The sequence below is a fragment of the Bradysia coprophila genome (genome assembly GCF_014529535.1).
Source record: "Bradysia coprophila strain Holo2 chromosome IV unlocalized genomic scaffold, BU_Bcop_v1 contig_84, whole genome shotgun sequence".
NCBI classification, from domain to species: Eukaryota; Metazoa; Arthropoda; class Insecta; order Diptera; family Sciaridae; genus Bradysia; species Bradysia coprophila.
Window position 1 is genome coordinate 4,398,729 of NW_023503376.1, and position 17,591 is coordinate 4,416,319.

The following is a 17,591-nucleotide window of genomic DNA, read 5'->3' on the forward strand; positions in this document are numbered from 1 at the left end:
GATAACAAGGCAAAGAGTGGATAATGTAAGTGATTTTAAAGAAGATAGAGAATAGTTTTTCAGCAGAGAAGAAAATGAAGTAAGAGAAATGAAGAGTTTCACATTAAAGGCTTTTGATACGAATAGGTGTTTCGTACGGGTCGGCGTTAGCTATGTTTTGTTAATATCTCGAGTAAACTTTGACCGAATTTCAAATTGTTTTTTGTTTGAAAGGTATTAACGAATGTAAAGCGTCGGTACTACTTTCCACCTCCTAACAAAATGGCCGTCGGCCGCCATTTTGAATTTTTTTTAAATCAATATAAATCGGTGAAAATGATTCTTACTTAATTTTAGGTCAATTCGAAATTTGTGTTACATTTGAAAGGAACGCCGTACGGGGCTTCGTAATTGCGCTATGCGCAATTTTTAAGACGTACACATTTCATAAGAATTTTACTTTGCCGACGTTTACGGGCGCAGTAGGCTTACGGTAAGAGTAGGGCGACGGACGAACTAGGGTCACGTACGCAATAGATGTACGGGTTTGTACAGGGCTCAGTGGCAGCAAACGCTCCGACTGTTCTGACGGCTCGTTTTAAATTAATTTCAAAGGATTTTCAAGCATTTTTACACGATTTTTAAGGATTTTTCTTTCAAGAAAGCAAAATGGATATTGACGACATAAATAATGAGTCCTGGAAAGTGCTTTCTTATATAGCAAAATGTAATGATTAAACCAATTCAAAAGTCAAAGATTTCGATATCAAAATTAAATTACGCGACACTTTAAACAAAGGAAGTAGTAGATTAGTAAGTAGGTAAGAGGTCGACCTAATCATATCAGTTGAATCTTACACATTATAACATCACCGAAACAACAACATCACTGCACAACACTAACCTGTAACTTTGAATAGCAGCGAACATAAGCACATTCGCCATTGAATAGGATATCGAATGGGCAATGCCTCGAATATCGGTGGGAAATAGTTCAGCCGTCATTGTCCACGGTATCGTCAGCAGTCCAATCATAGACGTACAAACATATAACAGTAAGCAAGCGACCGGAATCTAAAAATTTAAACAATTCGTTGAACTACTGAGATAATGGACAAAATGAATGTGTTTGAACCACTTACCCATCCGAGACCAGTTTCACCCTGTTTGATCCAGTAAGTGACTAAACCGGAAACGAACATGCATGCAGCCATACCAAGCGAAGAGACCATGATAAGCGGACGTCTTCTGAATCGTTTCAACAGCCAAGCATTCATCAGAGACATAACGAATCGAGTAACGCCAACAAAGATGGATGCATGGAATGCATTGATGTCGGTTCCCACTTCCTACAATAGTTCGGTTCATAACACTACCGGCTCACGATCGTTCGGGCATAAAGCAAGAATTGTTACAAGACTGTACCTGGAAGAATGTGACAGCAAAGAAAAGTGTGATGTAAATGCCGCTGAATTGCTGAATCAGGAACAACCAGAACAGGATGATCATTGGTTTGTAGCCGGTGGGTTTCAGGAAACCAGCCCATTTGGAATTCTGGAAACCGTCCTTCTGCATTGGCGCAAAATCAGCACGAGACGGAACCTTCATTTTACTGGCCAAATTCGTTTCGTGTTCTCTTTGCAATGAGGCCAGATGCATGTCAGCCATACTTTGTGTCTGGTCGAATCGAATATTCGTAAGTTAATGAAATGATCTTTCCATAAGAATCAACACTCGCTTACCGTGTGTTCCGGTTGAGGATACGCCTTGTACAAATATTTGAGAGATTTTGCTGCATCTTCAATGCGACCCTTGGCTACCAGCCAGACTGGAGATTCGGGAACGAAAATTTGAATTAAAATGACTGGCATCAGTGTGTAGATGATGTTCAACCAAGCGACTAGTCTCCAAGACATATAAGCACCCTTTGCGTATGCAATGACCATTCCAAATGAGGCTAGCGTTGGTGCGGTTGAAATCAAAGATCCTCGTAAATCTGGTCTGGCCACTTCAGTTATATAAACGATAGCCGGGCCTGTGGATTGAATTCAGAAATTTGTAGAAAATGTTTCTTTGCAACACATCACCACTGATTTGAGAAGCGGCTACAAATTACTTACTAGTTCCGATCGCAGATCCTAATCCCGTTAAAATACGGCCACCCAACATCATGTAAATGTTTGTTGATGTTGCCATTAAAATCCATCCTACGCAACATGGGATCGCCGCTAATTTTATGGCATTTAATCGACCAATCCATTCCATTAAAACTCCTGCAATCAGGCAACCCACCGGAACGCTTTTAAAGTGTTTCGATTGAAATTACTTGCTAAAGTGCACAACGATTAAATAAAATTTAGAGACAACTCACGATAGAACAATTATACTGGCGACCCATGATGTCTGGATCGGTGTCAATTTCAGGTCACTGTCGGGTGCTTTAAAATTTGATACGAAACGTTTTAAAAATGAAATTCTTTTCGAAATTTGAATGGGAAATTACCTTCGACTTGTGGAATGAGAATGGCGCTGAACGCAAGTGATATACCGATAACAATGTGAAATGAGGCAGCAACCACTGCTACGAATGCTTGTGGCAGTGCTGTACGTAAGTTATTCGTGTCATAGCTACTCAAAGATCTACAGCTGGCAATTACTTCCCGGAAGGCATCGTCTGGTTTTTGATCTACTGTGTCTTCTCTGTAATGGTAAATGGAAAATATATTTTTTGAGTCTCAGCAAAACAGCAGAATTGGTAAATAGTAAATGATGGATGAGGAAGTCATTGTTGCGGAAGTTAAACACTCGCAATTGTATAAGTCACTTAAATCGCTTATCTCATTTCGATGATAAGAAATTTTAAACAGATAACGAAAGCATGCTGCCACTTCGAATTTCCGATTTTATTTTTCGAACATTGTGTTCTTATCAAAGAGACATTCATTAAAAGAACATTAAGAGCTCAACCCATCAATTCATCAATTCGTCATTTTGGAGCATTAGGGTGGCTAGTACATACCTTTGCTCGGAGGTTTGATATTAAAACGCTGAAATTACCAATGAATATAAACCAACCAGGTCTAATGTCACCTCGGAGGAAATATCGATTTTAAAAACGGATTCTAAAGCGCCCATTTTCACATTATTTTGACAAAAATAAATCGACAGATTTTGAAGAATCGGTCATTCCAGTTCATTGGAAATTACGTCACTTTATTGAATGTGATTCGATTAGTTTTTACGATTAATACGTTTGATGATGGAGAATCTTTTACTTCTTTAGTTTTATATTACATCCCAACAAAAATCTCTTCGAGAAAAGTGTGACGCAGTCTTTGAAGTACGATTTCTAAAATGAATGATATCGCTAGAGTTGACGCTTTCAGCTTCGTTACGCAAAAATTAAATTTTACACCCAATTTTAGTTCAAACAAGCTGGCTTAGGTTTTCTCATCATCTGCCAAATAATTTTTACCAAAAAAAAAATTGACTGGAAACAACCAAAATTTTACCAAAAAAATCTGCGTCGCATGTGGCAGATAAATTTTCTTGCTCCTGAACATTTGCCACTTTGCGACGCAGATTTTTTTGGTAAAATTTTGGTTGTTTCCAGTCAAAAAAATTTTTTGTAAAAATTATTTGGCAGATGATGAGAAAACCTAAGCCAGCTTGTTTGAACTAAAATTGGGCGTAACGAAGCTGAAAGCGTCAACGATATCATTCATTTTAGAAATCGTACTTCAAAGACTGCGTCACACTTTTCTCGAAGAGATTTTTGTTGGGATATCAGTCGTTTTAGAAGTTTTAGAAGAAATTCGAAAATTTGACGAAATTCGAAAATTTGACGAAATTCGAAAATTTGACGAAATTCGAAAATTTGACGAAAGTCGAAAATTTGACGAAAATCGAAAATTTGACAAAAATAGAAAATTTGACGAAATTCGAAAATTTGACGAAAATAGAAAATTTGACGAAAATCGAAAATTTGACGAAAATCGAAAATTTGACGAAAATCGAAAATTGGACGAAATTCGAAAATTGGACGAAGAAAGTAATTCCCTATCTGCCACCATTCAAGAAATATCTCCAAAACCCCAATTGACCCACCCATTTCCAACTTTCGACATTTTTCACATATGCCCCTCTGTTCTACTCGTAAAACTCTGAGACTTTGCCGAAGAAAGTAACTCTCTATCTGCCACCATTCACAAATAACTCTAAAACCCTAATTGACCCACCCATTTCTAACTTTCGACATTTTTCACATATGCCCCTCTGTTCTACTCGTAAAACTCTGAGACTTTGCCGAAGAAAGTAACTCTCTATCTCTCATAACCCAAAAAAATATTAGTCCTTTCATCCTACGCTCGAGTAGCTCAAAATTTGGTCACTCTAATCACTCTAGCTCAAACGAATCTGACCCGATTTTTTAAATTATTTTTTTGTTCGAATCGTGTTACGAATACCTTTCATTTGATGGGTCGCACGCCTCTTTAGGTTTCAATACAGCTAAGCTACAGCCGAAAACGCGTTTCCGACCCTCGAAAACCACACTCAGAAACCACTTCGAGGCCAATAAAACAAAATTCTGGTTTTTCCTGGGGTAATGGCGTATCACATTTTCATTTTTATGCCCACCCTGAGGTTCCTGCAAAATTTCATGGAGATTGGCTGACTAGTTTCCGAGATCGACCGTCGATAGATAGACAGATAGACAGATAGAAACATACAGAGTAAGTTGAAAGATTTTGATTGTTTGGGAAAAGTCAATTTGGTACATTTTCTATGAAAAGTGCCAATTTCGAAACGATGTATCTCCGGTAATTTTAAAGCTACATAGTCGAGTGATAGCTCGTTTTGCTCGTATTTGAAGCGCGAATAAGATTTGTGGTGATACAGGCCAAAGGAAAGAAACTTAAATTCTCGCCTATATATAGTTGCCGCGTCTCAAAAAAATTTCTTCGTTCTTTTTTTGGAAGTTAGACTGCGTCAAGTCCTCCGCTATCGCTCCGGACATGATAAAAAGGGAAAAACTGTTTGGAAACCATAGATTTTTGTATGATTCTATTACATTTCTAGTACATTTGGTCGTAGATGCACTAATGTCAGCACTCTATTTTTTGTGCACCAACTTCTCGGCAATGGTATTTCATGGATATTTTACCAGAGTGAAGTTGTTTCACAAGACAACAGAGTGTAAAGAATGAAATACTGAAAAACAATTGTGGCGCCTCTACAGGTGGACCGAGGTTTTCGATATAATGGAACACTAGCTAGATTCTACCTCGTATTTTTATAGTCGTCATTGAAAACGTATGACTTTACAAGGTTTTAGAATTCACCCAGTTCATTTGTAGTACTTCATACTCTACAGCTCATTTTCATGTGAACCAAGTTCTATGCCGTTTGATCTGTAATGAATAAAGTGAAGTTGTTCACATGGAGGTAAGCTGTAAATGAAGTTCTACAGAAAAAATGAAGCGCGAGGTCAATCGGTCAATCCACTTGGTGAATGATAAGACATCAATTTCTTGTAAGATCATTCGTTATCGACAACGACTATAAAAAATTCGAAAAATACCAAAACTGAAGAAGTACAAGATCAGTAATTGTATGACAGAATGTAGGTAAGATTAGGAAAGAACTTTACTTAGTTTCTAATATTGCAGGGTTCAAGTAACTACTTCGGGCATTGAATCACGAATAGTAAAAAAAGGGAAAATGTCCTTCGTTAAATGTTAAAAATAAAAAGCGAAAAAGCCTTTTAGGCAAACCAAAAGGCCAATAGGGCCAGTTCGACCCTGCATCATTATCATATGCAAAAACCTGGCGGTGTTGGGGACATTAGAGCTGCTTTAAATTTGAAATCTTAAATAGAAGGGACAATAAGAATGGTCTTGGTCAACAGTAACTTGTTTCAAACAAGACGAAACCATTAGTAAGACCGTGAAAAACTAGTTAAATACAACCAAACCAAACCAGTGGATTGTCGTTCAGAAAATAATTTTCCATGACTTCAAGTCAAATGAATTTGTTTGTTTACCAGTTTCGAAAGTGATGATAACATCGTAATTTAACAATAACAAAAAAATATGTTTTCCTGTCGAATTACGAACTTAATTTCTCTTTAATGCGAACCAATTATAAACAATAAAAAAAGAACGCACAGTACCCTGTTTTTAATCAAAACAACATCAAAACCAGCATATAGCCCATCTCGTCAGTATACGACAGACACCCACATCGTCGAAATTCACTTAATTCCTAATAATCACAAGTCGAAAACAAAAACTAATTTCATTTTGTTTTGTGATACGAATCACCCAGCGTAACGACAGTGGCTAATGCCAAAGAATTAATACAATTTTATATGTGACGTGAAGGTCATGCAAAATGCTATATCTCGGCATATGGCACAACAAATAAATTAAATGAAATTCAGAACATATGGTATAAGCCAATGATGGTTGTATCTCATTGTTTCATTTTATGTATTCGAAGGAATACAAATTAATTGTATCAATTGACGGAATAATACAATCTCGTTCGCTGCACGAGATTTCGCGTCCAATATCAATTGATTCGATGTACGAATTTTCGGGTGATATATCTTTGGATTGCAAAGAAATGTATGGACGTAGACGGTTCTTAACTTCCGTTTCCGTTTTAGTTTATTTTTTTGACGACAATCACAAGTTTCTCCGGAAGCTACGCAAGATAAATTTTAAAATTTTTACCAAAAAACTACGTAGTGACTACTGTTGGCACCTGATGCAAATGGTATAAAGCGTCTATTGGCACCAGATGCAAATGGTATAAAGCGTCTATTGACACCTGATGCAAATGGTATAAAATGTCTATTTGCACCTGATGGAAATAGTATAAAATGTCTATTGGCACCTGATGCAAATGGTATAAAGCGTCTATTGACACCTGATGCAAATGGTATAGGATGTCTATTGGCATCTGATGCAAATGGTATAAAGCGTCTATTGGCACCTGATGAAAATGGTATAAAGCGTCTATTGACACCTGATGCAAATGGTATAAAATGTCTATTGGCATCTGATGCAAATGGTATAAAGCGTCTATTTGCACCTTATGGAAATAGTTGAATGGCACTTGATGCAACTAGTATCAAATATCTATTGGAACCAGGTGCCTGTAGCACCTTTAAAAACATAGCTAACGCCGACCCGTACGAAACACCTATTCGTGTCAAAAGCCTTTAAAATCACTTATACATTATCCACTCTTTGCCTTGTTATCATATACAAATAAATTGCCGGAGGCAATATAGACAGCCCCGTACGAAAGCAAATTTCGTAAATTCCTATTTAAACAGCTATATACCGCTATATTTAACTATATTTCACTATAAATAAACATTTCACAGATAAATATATGCTATTATATAGCTCTATATGCCTGTATATAGCTCAATATAGCTGTATATAGGTATATATAGATGTCCATATATGGAATCCCTGAAACCCCTCACACTTAACACATTATTTCCATGTTAACAGAAACTCTCTAAGCATCATTTTTCCCACTTTATATCGTTTTACTAAAATCCAATATGGCCGCCGGCAGCCATTTTGTTAGGAGACCGGAAATAGTACCGACGCTTTACATTCGTTAATACCTTTGAAACAAAAAAAAATTCATGAAATTCGGTCAAAATTTACTCGAGATATTGTCAAAATACACCACGTTCACTGTACTTCCGAGTAGCCAGATAAGAGCTCACTCCAAGAGACCTAGCTCACGCTCCGGAGAACATAATTTCAAAAACTTTTTTTCCCTGATTGGTATGGTCAATACCTATCTAATAAAGCTAAAACAGACGAAATATGTTGAAATGTTGCCGACCTACAAGCAAAAACTGCTTGCCGCACTGTGCCTGTTCCACACCAAGGGGTCTAACTCACGAGTCGGTCATCCGATTTCCATAAACTTTTTTTTGTCGATCGGTATTGTAAATACCTTTTATTTGACGTATCAGGTACAAGTGTAACGCTTGAATGTCCGGAGATATCTTCGAAAAACCGTAAAGCACTTATTGGGCCACAGCTCGGGAGGGGTCGATCCAAAATCACTCATCTTCGAACTTAGCCTGTCTTTTGACATTACCAAACGGGAAAAAAAAGAATTTTCAAAATCGGATGCGTTTTTCTCAAGTTATCGTGCAGACAGACAGACGGACATTTTTTTTCGCGGATTTGGCATCTCTAGACAACCACAATAGGTTTCCCCTTACTCAGGGAGTCCAATTCGACGTGTTACAAACGTATGCGTAAACCTATAAGACCCCAGTACTTCGTACGGGTCTAAAAACTTGTGTTCATGAAGGTGGCTTCGATTCTACAATTCTATAAATTATCACATCAAATAGCTAAACTAGACGAGCGAATAGATTCGATATCCAGCGCAGAACGACAACATTGAAATCAATATGTCTATGACATATTTACTGAGAATTGTAACAAGCAATTCGAAATCAATCAGCAACTGTTACAAAACGCATTACTTCCTGTTGTGTGGTAAATTTTTAAATGGAAAATTTAGATTCGATTTCGGACTGTTATTGAATCGAAACAGTCCAGGGCAAACGGCTTGAAGAATTCAACAATCATACGAACACATTAAATGACCTGAATAAAAGTGGTTCGGTTAATTGAAAAACCGCTTCATTAGAAGGTTCCCTTTCTGATTCAACCCATTTAGTCAATTAAAATACGATTTATCTCTATTGCCATTGAGTTTAACTTACACCAAAAATCGTTAGGGATTTCCAATGGCAAAATTGATAAGGGATTTTGTGACGACTGTCCACATTTGTTTTAAACTTGATAGAACAGCTCCTTTTCACTTTCGACATTGAAACAACAGTTATTGACCTGAACATTTTCGTTCATGTGCCATTTATCTATAACGATGCACCTTTAACACAATATCGGTGTACATTAACTACGAATTAGTATACTGACATAATCGCAGTATTTCACAGCTAAAAACTGGTTTTGGCAAGATACATTTAACATTTATGACGTGAATCAGTTGAACGGTTTGTTAGGTAAATGTTTTCGGTACAAAATTCGTTCAGACATTTTTGGAATTGTTTGCAAATACCAAGAATTTTACGAAGGGATTAAATGGCATGGTGACTGAAAGGAAATCGATTTTGAATTACCTGCCAATAATAACGGTGCTTGTCGTGACTAATACAGGCATTACATATGTATCTACAAGCGATTTTGTTATTAACAATCGTGTGTAGCTGTACGATTCAACTGAAAGTTTTTTTCTTCGAAATTTCACAGCCAGTTCATTTGTTGCTATTACACGTTCGCATTACAAAATTACAACTTGTGCGATCGTAAAATCTTATTTATTGAAAAAAATCTCTCTCTGATCGTGTTGCATTCACATTTTATGATGAAAACCGCGAAATAAGTAAGAAAAAACCGCGCAAATAGCTTTTGATCTGTTGCAGCAATCAACCAGAAAATAGAGTCTCTTCAGCGGCAATAAACATTTTATTTACATTGCGATGTTATGAAATCGGTCTTATCACATTTCCTCTTTTTTTTGGTGTGTATGATCTTTCAAACAAGCCGTAGACAAACTACGAATTTTATTGTGTACGGTAATACCACTTGCAGCCGGGTTATCAATTTTGTTTGTTTTGATATTTTCAAGAACAATTTTTCTTTCTAAACTTTGGATTTTCTTGTACGAGAAATTTAACTGAGGTAAACAATAATGTTAGTCCGTGAACTTAAACTGTTTCGACAAATAAATAACTCAATTATTTTTACACAAACCGAGACCAAACAGAGCACCACACACCGTTCTATTTTTATTTTTTACAAAGTGCCGTATAATAGGACATTTTTCACTTTGAACGATATATAATTAAATCGACAGGCGCATGCTTGATTTTTGTATATTTGCAATCTCTATTGCCGGTAGTCGATTAACACAAAAAAAGGAGAAAGAAATCTCTCGGAACGATAGGAAGGAATAATATGAAAATAAAACTTGGGCGAAAGTTACATTCACCTGTCGTTATTACACTTTTATTAACCTGTCACAAGCATATTGACAGTTTTACTATCTATTACTTCATTTGATCGAAGATTTTCAGAAAATGATTTCAGAAATCTTTTACTTCATTTGTTTTGGACATGCTTTTTGATCTCATTAGTCAGAGCTTGTCGTTTATTAGTGATGTCATCGTCGATAACACATGACAGCTGTCTGTAACAGGTTAAAGTAACTTCGGCCATTTTTAAGTTTTGCTCAATGTTTAAGTTCAGAGTTGGACCGCACTAACATTTTTATTGTTGGTTGATACACTGCCAAAAAGCTGTCTACTTAAACCTACAAAAAAAACCTGAATATCTGAACGTATCTTGTTGGATTTTTGAGTAATCAGAATAATCTAGGAATCGGTGCATTCGTTTTAGTTTGCTGAGACGAAATCTATTAAGTTAGTCTTTCGATAATCGTTTACACAAACGACGTTTACAATAACGTTTCTGATATTTTATATGTGATTGGTCTATTTGTCGTTCCTAATACCGCGGAAAACCAAGAGGTTATGGGCCCAGAAAACGCGGGAAATGAGGAAGAAAAGTTTTATTTTGTATACAAACCTATTTTGTTCGATGTGAACGAACGGAACAGTATCTGGAAACAGACGATACTGGAATGTTACGATCGGAATGGCACGGTATTGGAAAATAAACCATACTGGAATTGGCACGATCGGAATCAGGAAAACGATTGCACGGGAAGTCGTAACACGGTTGCATGAAAGTAATGACAATCGAAGTAACGATAGTTACAATCGGTGGAATTGAGAATTGATCATGGGGTCCAGAAGCAATCATGGAATTCGAATTGGTTGCGGAATCTGGTATCTGGAATTGATCATGGCAGAACCGAATTAAAAAGAATTAATGAGTTTAAAATGAGCTGATATCCGATTGGAAGCGGTAGAATGGAGCTAGAATTGGGATCGAGATGAAGATTTGGAAAAGGAATATGGAAAGGAAGGAATTGACCACCAGGAAATAGAACCCGGTAGAAGGAATTGGTCACAGGAAATGGAAAACAGAAACATAAATTGAACACAAAAAGGAAGTACGACAGAAATGTTATTTGGAATCGCACCTTCTGGATTAAGGAGGAGTGGTAGATTATTCTGATTAAGGAGGAGTGTTGGACTTTGAGTAATCAGAATAATCTAGGAATCGGTGCATTCGTTTTAGTTTGCTGAGACGAAATCTATTAAGTTAGTCTTTTGATAATCGTTTACACAAACAGACGTTTACAATAAAGTTTCTTATATTTTGTATGTGATTGGTCTATTTGTCGTTCCTAGTACCGTTGAAAACCAAGATATCTGAGCGGTAATACTTATTGAGATAAATACTAACAACTACTGCCTGGGCCTCACTGACAGTACTCCAGTAATTCATTGATTGAACGATGTACTCACAAACTAAGCGACTTCCCGATTCAATGAAAACTTACGACTAGGCTAATCACTGATATCAGTAATAACAGTAATATTGGCCGTTAAACATAAATTTTCGTAGAACACTTCCGTCACATATTTTACTTAGTTCCAGAAACGTTTTCTGATCTGAAAATTTTATCGAGATGTCTTCAAAACATTATGGCTCACAAGAAGCATTTATCAGTCAGTGATTTGATTCTATTTCTATGTGTTATCTATGTGCTAATTCAACGGTTCATTCCTTGAGAACCAATCAAAATCAATTCGTGAATTTCCATTGAGTCATCGCTCAATTGATTTATTTATGTGCTGATCAGCGAAAAGTCACTTCATACTTCCGATTAATGATGTTATCTTTAGCTTGACTTCTGATAATGCAATTGATAAAGATTGCGACGTTGTTGTGTTACGAAATGTACTACCAAGAAGGCATGGATTATAAGGCAACTAGACAAATTACAAATGTGTTTTTACGATTTTCATTCAACTGGCAATATGTTGAGTTTCTGGAGCGCCTTCTTTCACTTAAAACGCGTCTTTAGTCGCCTTTCTTTCACTCAAAGCGCTTTTTTCTATAGGTCTGTTCCAAGGCCATACGAATTGTCAAATTTCATCCATATAGACATAACCTCATCAATATTTTAATATAGAACGAAGTGAACGCGGCCAAGTTGACATACGGTTTGTGTTTGGCAGGAAAGTAAAATGTAAAGTTTTAAGTGTTTTAAGCTGTTGTTTCTTTGCCGGTGAACATAATTATCAATATAAGACGTTCATCAACGCTAAGCACATGGAGTACAGTGATTAGCTCGGCAGGTTAATCAACAAATCGGACACGAAAATCAGAGCAGGAAACATAACCTGAAACTCGCGCTAACACAGCATTATGATCAACTGATGGGCTTTGTATCAAGGATGTTGACAACCAATTTTGTTTCGTTCCCATGGATTGGTCCTTGAAGATTGCTTATCGAATGTCAACAAACCGGCGACTGTACATTTCATCCGAAATCTCCCAGTCAATGATCACAAAGTCAAACATTAATTCATCGCAACCCCAAATTTTGGTCGAACGCAACGATATGAAAGTTTCGCATGGTTTAGATTTTCAATTCATGATGACCGAACATTTCATTGAAATCTCCCGGTCAATGGAGATCGAGTCGACTGCCTACCAACATATCAAAGGAACAGATCTACACCGGCTAGGCGGCTGGTCATATTTACCGTACACATCTCTTCAAGTAATTATTTTGTCATCGTTTCACATGGTCTCGTATCCCATTCGAATGTGGCTGAACATTTCTTCGGAGATCTCCCAGTCAGGAAATCTGTGACCATCAGTGGAACTTGTCATTTGAAATCATGCTGGCCGGATGGATAAGAATTTTGAATTGTTTTTACATTGTCGATACAACATTTTGTTGTATTGTGCTTTTGTTTGTATTTTGTGGTTTTCAAGCCATTGGAATAAATAAATAAATAAATATTTTAATCAAAACCGATCTCTGTGGATGAAATCGTGTTCGTTCGGCAGTCAAAATTCGTGTTTACAGTTATACTCGGAACAAACCCATAGTTCACAGATTGTGAATCACACGACACCATTCCGGCCCTGCTTCCAAGCTGGTCGTGCTAAATGAGCGTAATTGATCACGTTTGAATGTAGTGATTGAATTTCCAATAATTCGTATGCAAGATCGTGTAAGATTTCGATTTTATTCGCGCTGATAAATATTACTTGACAACAAGATGTACAAATGTCAATTCAAGTTATCACTTTCGGTAACGACATGGGGCTGCTCTTAACAATAGATGTAAATCGCTTAACAAACCGCGAAAAAATCTGAACATTCTCTGACCCACTCGGTCGAAATTTTATAAAGCTCCGACCTGGGAAGTTTTAGAGGAAATGTATTTTCCGTTTAATAAAATCATAAAATTTAACCTTCTGACCCCGGGCGATCGCGATGATCGCTCATAGGCGAATCAGCGCCCGATTCAATGCCCAAATCTTTTGGACTTCTTTCATCAAGCCGTATGTGTGATTTCATTGAAAATCACTAGTGCCAAGACACCCCCTGCACTGTAACATAACATAAACTACTCTTTTCGTAATTGGGAATGTTTCGTGTGTAGAACTAACATCGAAATGAAGTACTTTAACTCACTAGTGTCAAAACAAAACTCATTTCACTCTGTCCTTCGGAAGCTGTGAAATGAATTTCTTAATAAGTTTGAACGAATGACTGAACCAACCTTCAATTTCGATACCGTTTCATCTCAGCACTTCCACTAGTGTTGAAAAGTGTTCCATTTCGATACTAAGATCAAATTTCTTAAAAAATCGACTCTGTTCGCGCCTCAATAGGTTCGCAGTTATTTTGTTCGAATCTAAAGTGGAATGCTATGTCAACCAATACAATGTAAGCAATTTAAACTGCAGGTCAATTGATTAATTTCGGTCAAAATAAAGCATTCCTCATCGCATAATATCTACACGCATATCGTTCTAAGGTTAAATCCATTATTATGTTCTTGTGATAAATGAAAATATCGATAATATCAACGTTGTCATACTTGTAATAAAGATAAGTTTCGTTCAAGAAATCTTTTACAAAATCTTCATTGAACAATGTTATGTGTGTGCATATGACCGCATAAATCATAGAATATTAAATCGATGCTTTGACCTTATACAGTTTTAAAATTACAAAGTTTCGCTCAATAAATTGAATACTCATTTCGTTAGTTGAGTATATTATGCAACAATGGAATAGAACAACCAATCCTTCGTCATTTTATTTGAAATATTTATGCTAATTTATTCCGAACACTCTTCGAAATATTATAAAGTATGTTTGAGCGCACACATTTATGAACGTTACATGCATGAATGAGAAAATGTGTCGTGTATTCAATATCAAGGACAGTGATAATCAAATACACAGCGTAGTTGACCGAAGCTTTGAACGAAAAAAAAAATTCAAAATATGTTATCAGCGCGGACAGAAAATACTTTGGTGATGACTATAACGTTTGTGGGTTACCGAGATCCACGTGCAGATAACAGTGTAAAAATAGACGAAGCAAAAAACACCGATGCATGGATGACGTTTGAAGGGAATTGAGAAGTAGGTTAGACATTATGACTATGACATGACCAAGGTATCTGTGCCACCACACTTCGGATTCGGTTATATATGGTATTACCTCCGCCGTTATATATACCTTGGACATGACCAACCTTAATGTTAAAGTTATTGGCCAGCGCACCGACAAGTTTTAATGTTCTCACTGTTTGTCTAATTGAATTTGATAAGTTTCCTTGAAGGTTATATCGCCTACCAATTGTAGCTCGGCTGTCCATTTAAGTAAGCGGTAGTGAACAACGGTGGGAACTCCGTTTTACAAGCCTTATCGTTACATATAGACTAGTTCAAGTTGTAAAACGTTTCGTAAGAGTATTCAGTTGATTGAATGATCAAAGTCTAGACGAACGTTTCTTATCAATAAAAGATTTTCTCAAGGATCTATGAATCCAAAGACTGTTAGATAAGAGAAGTAAACGTAATCGCAGTGGAAGTAACATTTTATGATGACTACTTGCTGTGACCGGCTTAAGTTTTAATTATTTAGAGCAACGAGCATTTGCTTCAGATTCCACGCCGCTGACTGAATTACTCAACAACTTGTAGACTGAACATCAATCAACCACACAGCCGGTTTCAAATGCTTCATGTGGTGAAATTGAAACGTTCCAAAATATCTAAATTTACTAAAAATAGAAAGAATCAATTAGCTAAGCTTTGAGTGAAAGGATTGACGTCATCAAGTGTGTTAATCAGAAGTTTCCAACAGCAACACAATTACGTCATTGAATAATGATGCATCAGATTTTGTTGAATTTATTTATCAAAAGAACGTGAACTCAAATCGGCGAGTGATACGTGCGAATGAATAAAAGAATCAGAATTTTTACAGAGATTAAATTGTGAAAAATAAGTGCTGATTTACATGAACATTGCTTGTTTAATGGGCATATTGTTCATGCAAAAATCTGTGCAACTGAAGCGTTGCATCAATTCGAATTTAATGGAAATGGTATCCAGTTTTCTTACATCAATTTTGAATATAAAATTCAGACAGCCAATAATTTAGGTCGTCAGTGCATTTATTATGGACAGTAGGAACGTTTATGCATATCAGAAGATTTTTACAAATGCATAACGTTCAGCCATCTGATAAATTGGAGCTTCTTCGTCTTTGTAGTTTGATATTGAAATGTCAACTTTTGGAAAACTGGATGCCTTCTACCAACGCACTTCAAGCATGAGCGGTACTCTAAATAGGGTACTGAAACTGTACAGTGTGTCATACAACTGTGAAACACTGTAAAAAACAGTTTCATACAAAATAGTACTCTATTTGGCAGCTGTCGACTATGATCACCTTTGCTTGAAGTGCGTTGCTTCTACTTAATAACCTTATTTTCTCCACTCAAGTGCGGTTAGAATGTTGCGATTTATTGACGAAGCCAATAGTGTGTCCGCTAAGGCAAAAGATTGTGCAAATTGAGGTAAAATTGATTTTATTATTTTGTTATGATCTGTATGGAATGCTGATTCCAAAATCATCAGGGGTAACTCCGGCAGCTCACTCGTTCCGCCTGGAGCGGCCGTTATGTCACTTTGGCTTCACTGAATTTTCATGCCCATTTCCAAACAGATATCGATGCGGAATCAGCTGTAAAATATTCTTAAATGTTCAAAGTTTTTTTTAAAATAATTTTTTTGTTGACAAAAAAATCCAAAATGGCCGAAAAAAATGGCGGAAGTTGGATTTTCATTTTTTTCTGCTTCGGAATTTTTTAGTATTTCGATGGGTTTTAAACAGAAAAAAAATGAAAATCCAACTTCCGCCATTTTTTTCGGCCATTTTGGATTTTTTTTGTCAGCAAAAAAATTATTCTAAAAAAAACTTTGAACATTTAAGAATATTTTACAGCTGATTCCGCATCGATATCTGTTTGGAAATGGGCATGAAAATTTAGTGAAGCCAAAGTGACATAACGGCCGCTTCAGGCGGAACGAGTGAGCTGCCGGAGTTACGCCTGATGATTTTGGAATCAGCATTATATACAGATCATAACAAAATCATAAAATCAATTTTACCTCAATTTGCACGATCCTAGTGTATTTCCCAGCCTTAGCGGACGCACTACAATGTCAAGAATCACACGAAAATGCAATCTTTCATTGTTATCCCGTGTTTTATAATGGAGTTTTGGATTGTTCATGTTATGGGACGAAAATAGCTATTTTCGCTTCGTGAATGAGGGAAAATCAACTTTCGCAATCAGTGTAATTAGGGACTATTTTAGGGAAAACTTTTTCATTTTTTCCTTATTTTCCTGATTTCTCCAAGTTTTCCTTATTTTTCCCAAAACATTTTCACGCAGCTGTAACATATACTATTTGTTTACCGAGCGGAGAAAATAGGGAATTTCAACAAGAGCGTAATTTCGCTCGAGTTGGAATTTCCTATTTCTCCCAGTGGTGAACACAAAGCGTGTTGTCTTTTGCCGATTTTCACCACGAAACGAAAACATCGATTCGCCATAACATTTTTGACAACATAGACGAAGTGACAGTTCAAATGAAAAAAGTTCTATTTTCTCCCCATGGGAGAGAACGTGCTGCATAATTCTCGGATAATTTTCAATGTTAAGGAAACACATCATCGTCAAATTATCAGAACTGTTTCCTTCCTTTTACATTTTCAGTGTAACAACCGAGAAACAATTAATGAAAGTATTCGACAGTGTGAAGCAGCCGTTCCACTTTCGCTGCGAATTCCTAACCGATAATTAAATTAAGATATGACTTTTAAATGGCCATAACGCAGCAGACCTTCGTTGTGGTTTAAGTGTCTCGTATTCATTTTTATTATTTACCACAAAAATATAAAAAAAAACGTTTCTTAACTACTTACCGCTGTTGTAAACTTAATGCACTCGCTCCAATACTGAAAAGAGAGAAGAAAAAAATATTTAAGATAATTGCATCACACTTTGTGG

The 17,591-nt window shown here is 36.5% G+C and overlaps 1 protein-coding gene across 2 annotated transcripts in view; it reads right to left on the reverse strand.

The window, feature by feature from the left end:
* LOC119072570 (facilitated trehalose transporter Tret1-2 homolog) overlaps positions 1–17,591 on the reverse strand; it is a 30,476-nt gene that overhangs the window by 4,464 nt on the left and 8,421 nt on the right. The window contains exons 2-9 of one of the 2 annotated variants that reach the window (XM_037177812.1): positions 17,507–17,539; positions 2,483–2,679; positions 2,351–2,417; positions 2,100–2,278; positions 1,722–2,014; positions 1,405–1,656; positions 1,122–1,328; positions 884–1,053 (exon numbers count right to left, since the gene is read on the reverse strand). In XM_037177812.1, the coding sequence (XP_037033707.1) occupies positions 884–1,053; positions 1,122–1,328; positions 1,405–1,656; positions 1,722–2,014; positions 2,100–2,278; positions 2,351–2,417; positions 2,483–2,679; positions 17,507–17,539 (1,398 nt within the window). Of the gene's footprint in view, positions 1–883; positions 1,054–1,121; positions 1,329–1,404; positions 1,657–1,721; positions 2,015–2,099; positions 2,279–2,350; positions 2,418–2,482; positions 2,680–9,175; positions 9,317–17,506; positions 17,540–17,591 lie in introns of those variants that run through there. The other variant, XM_037177813.1, reaches the window with a different exon arrangement.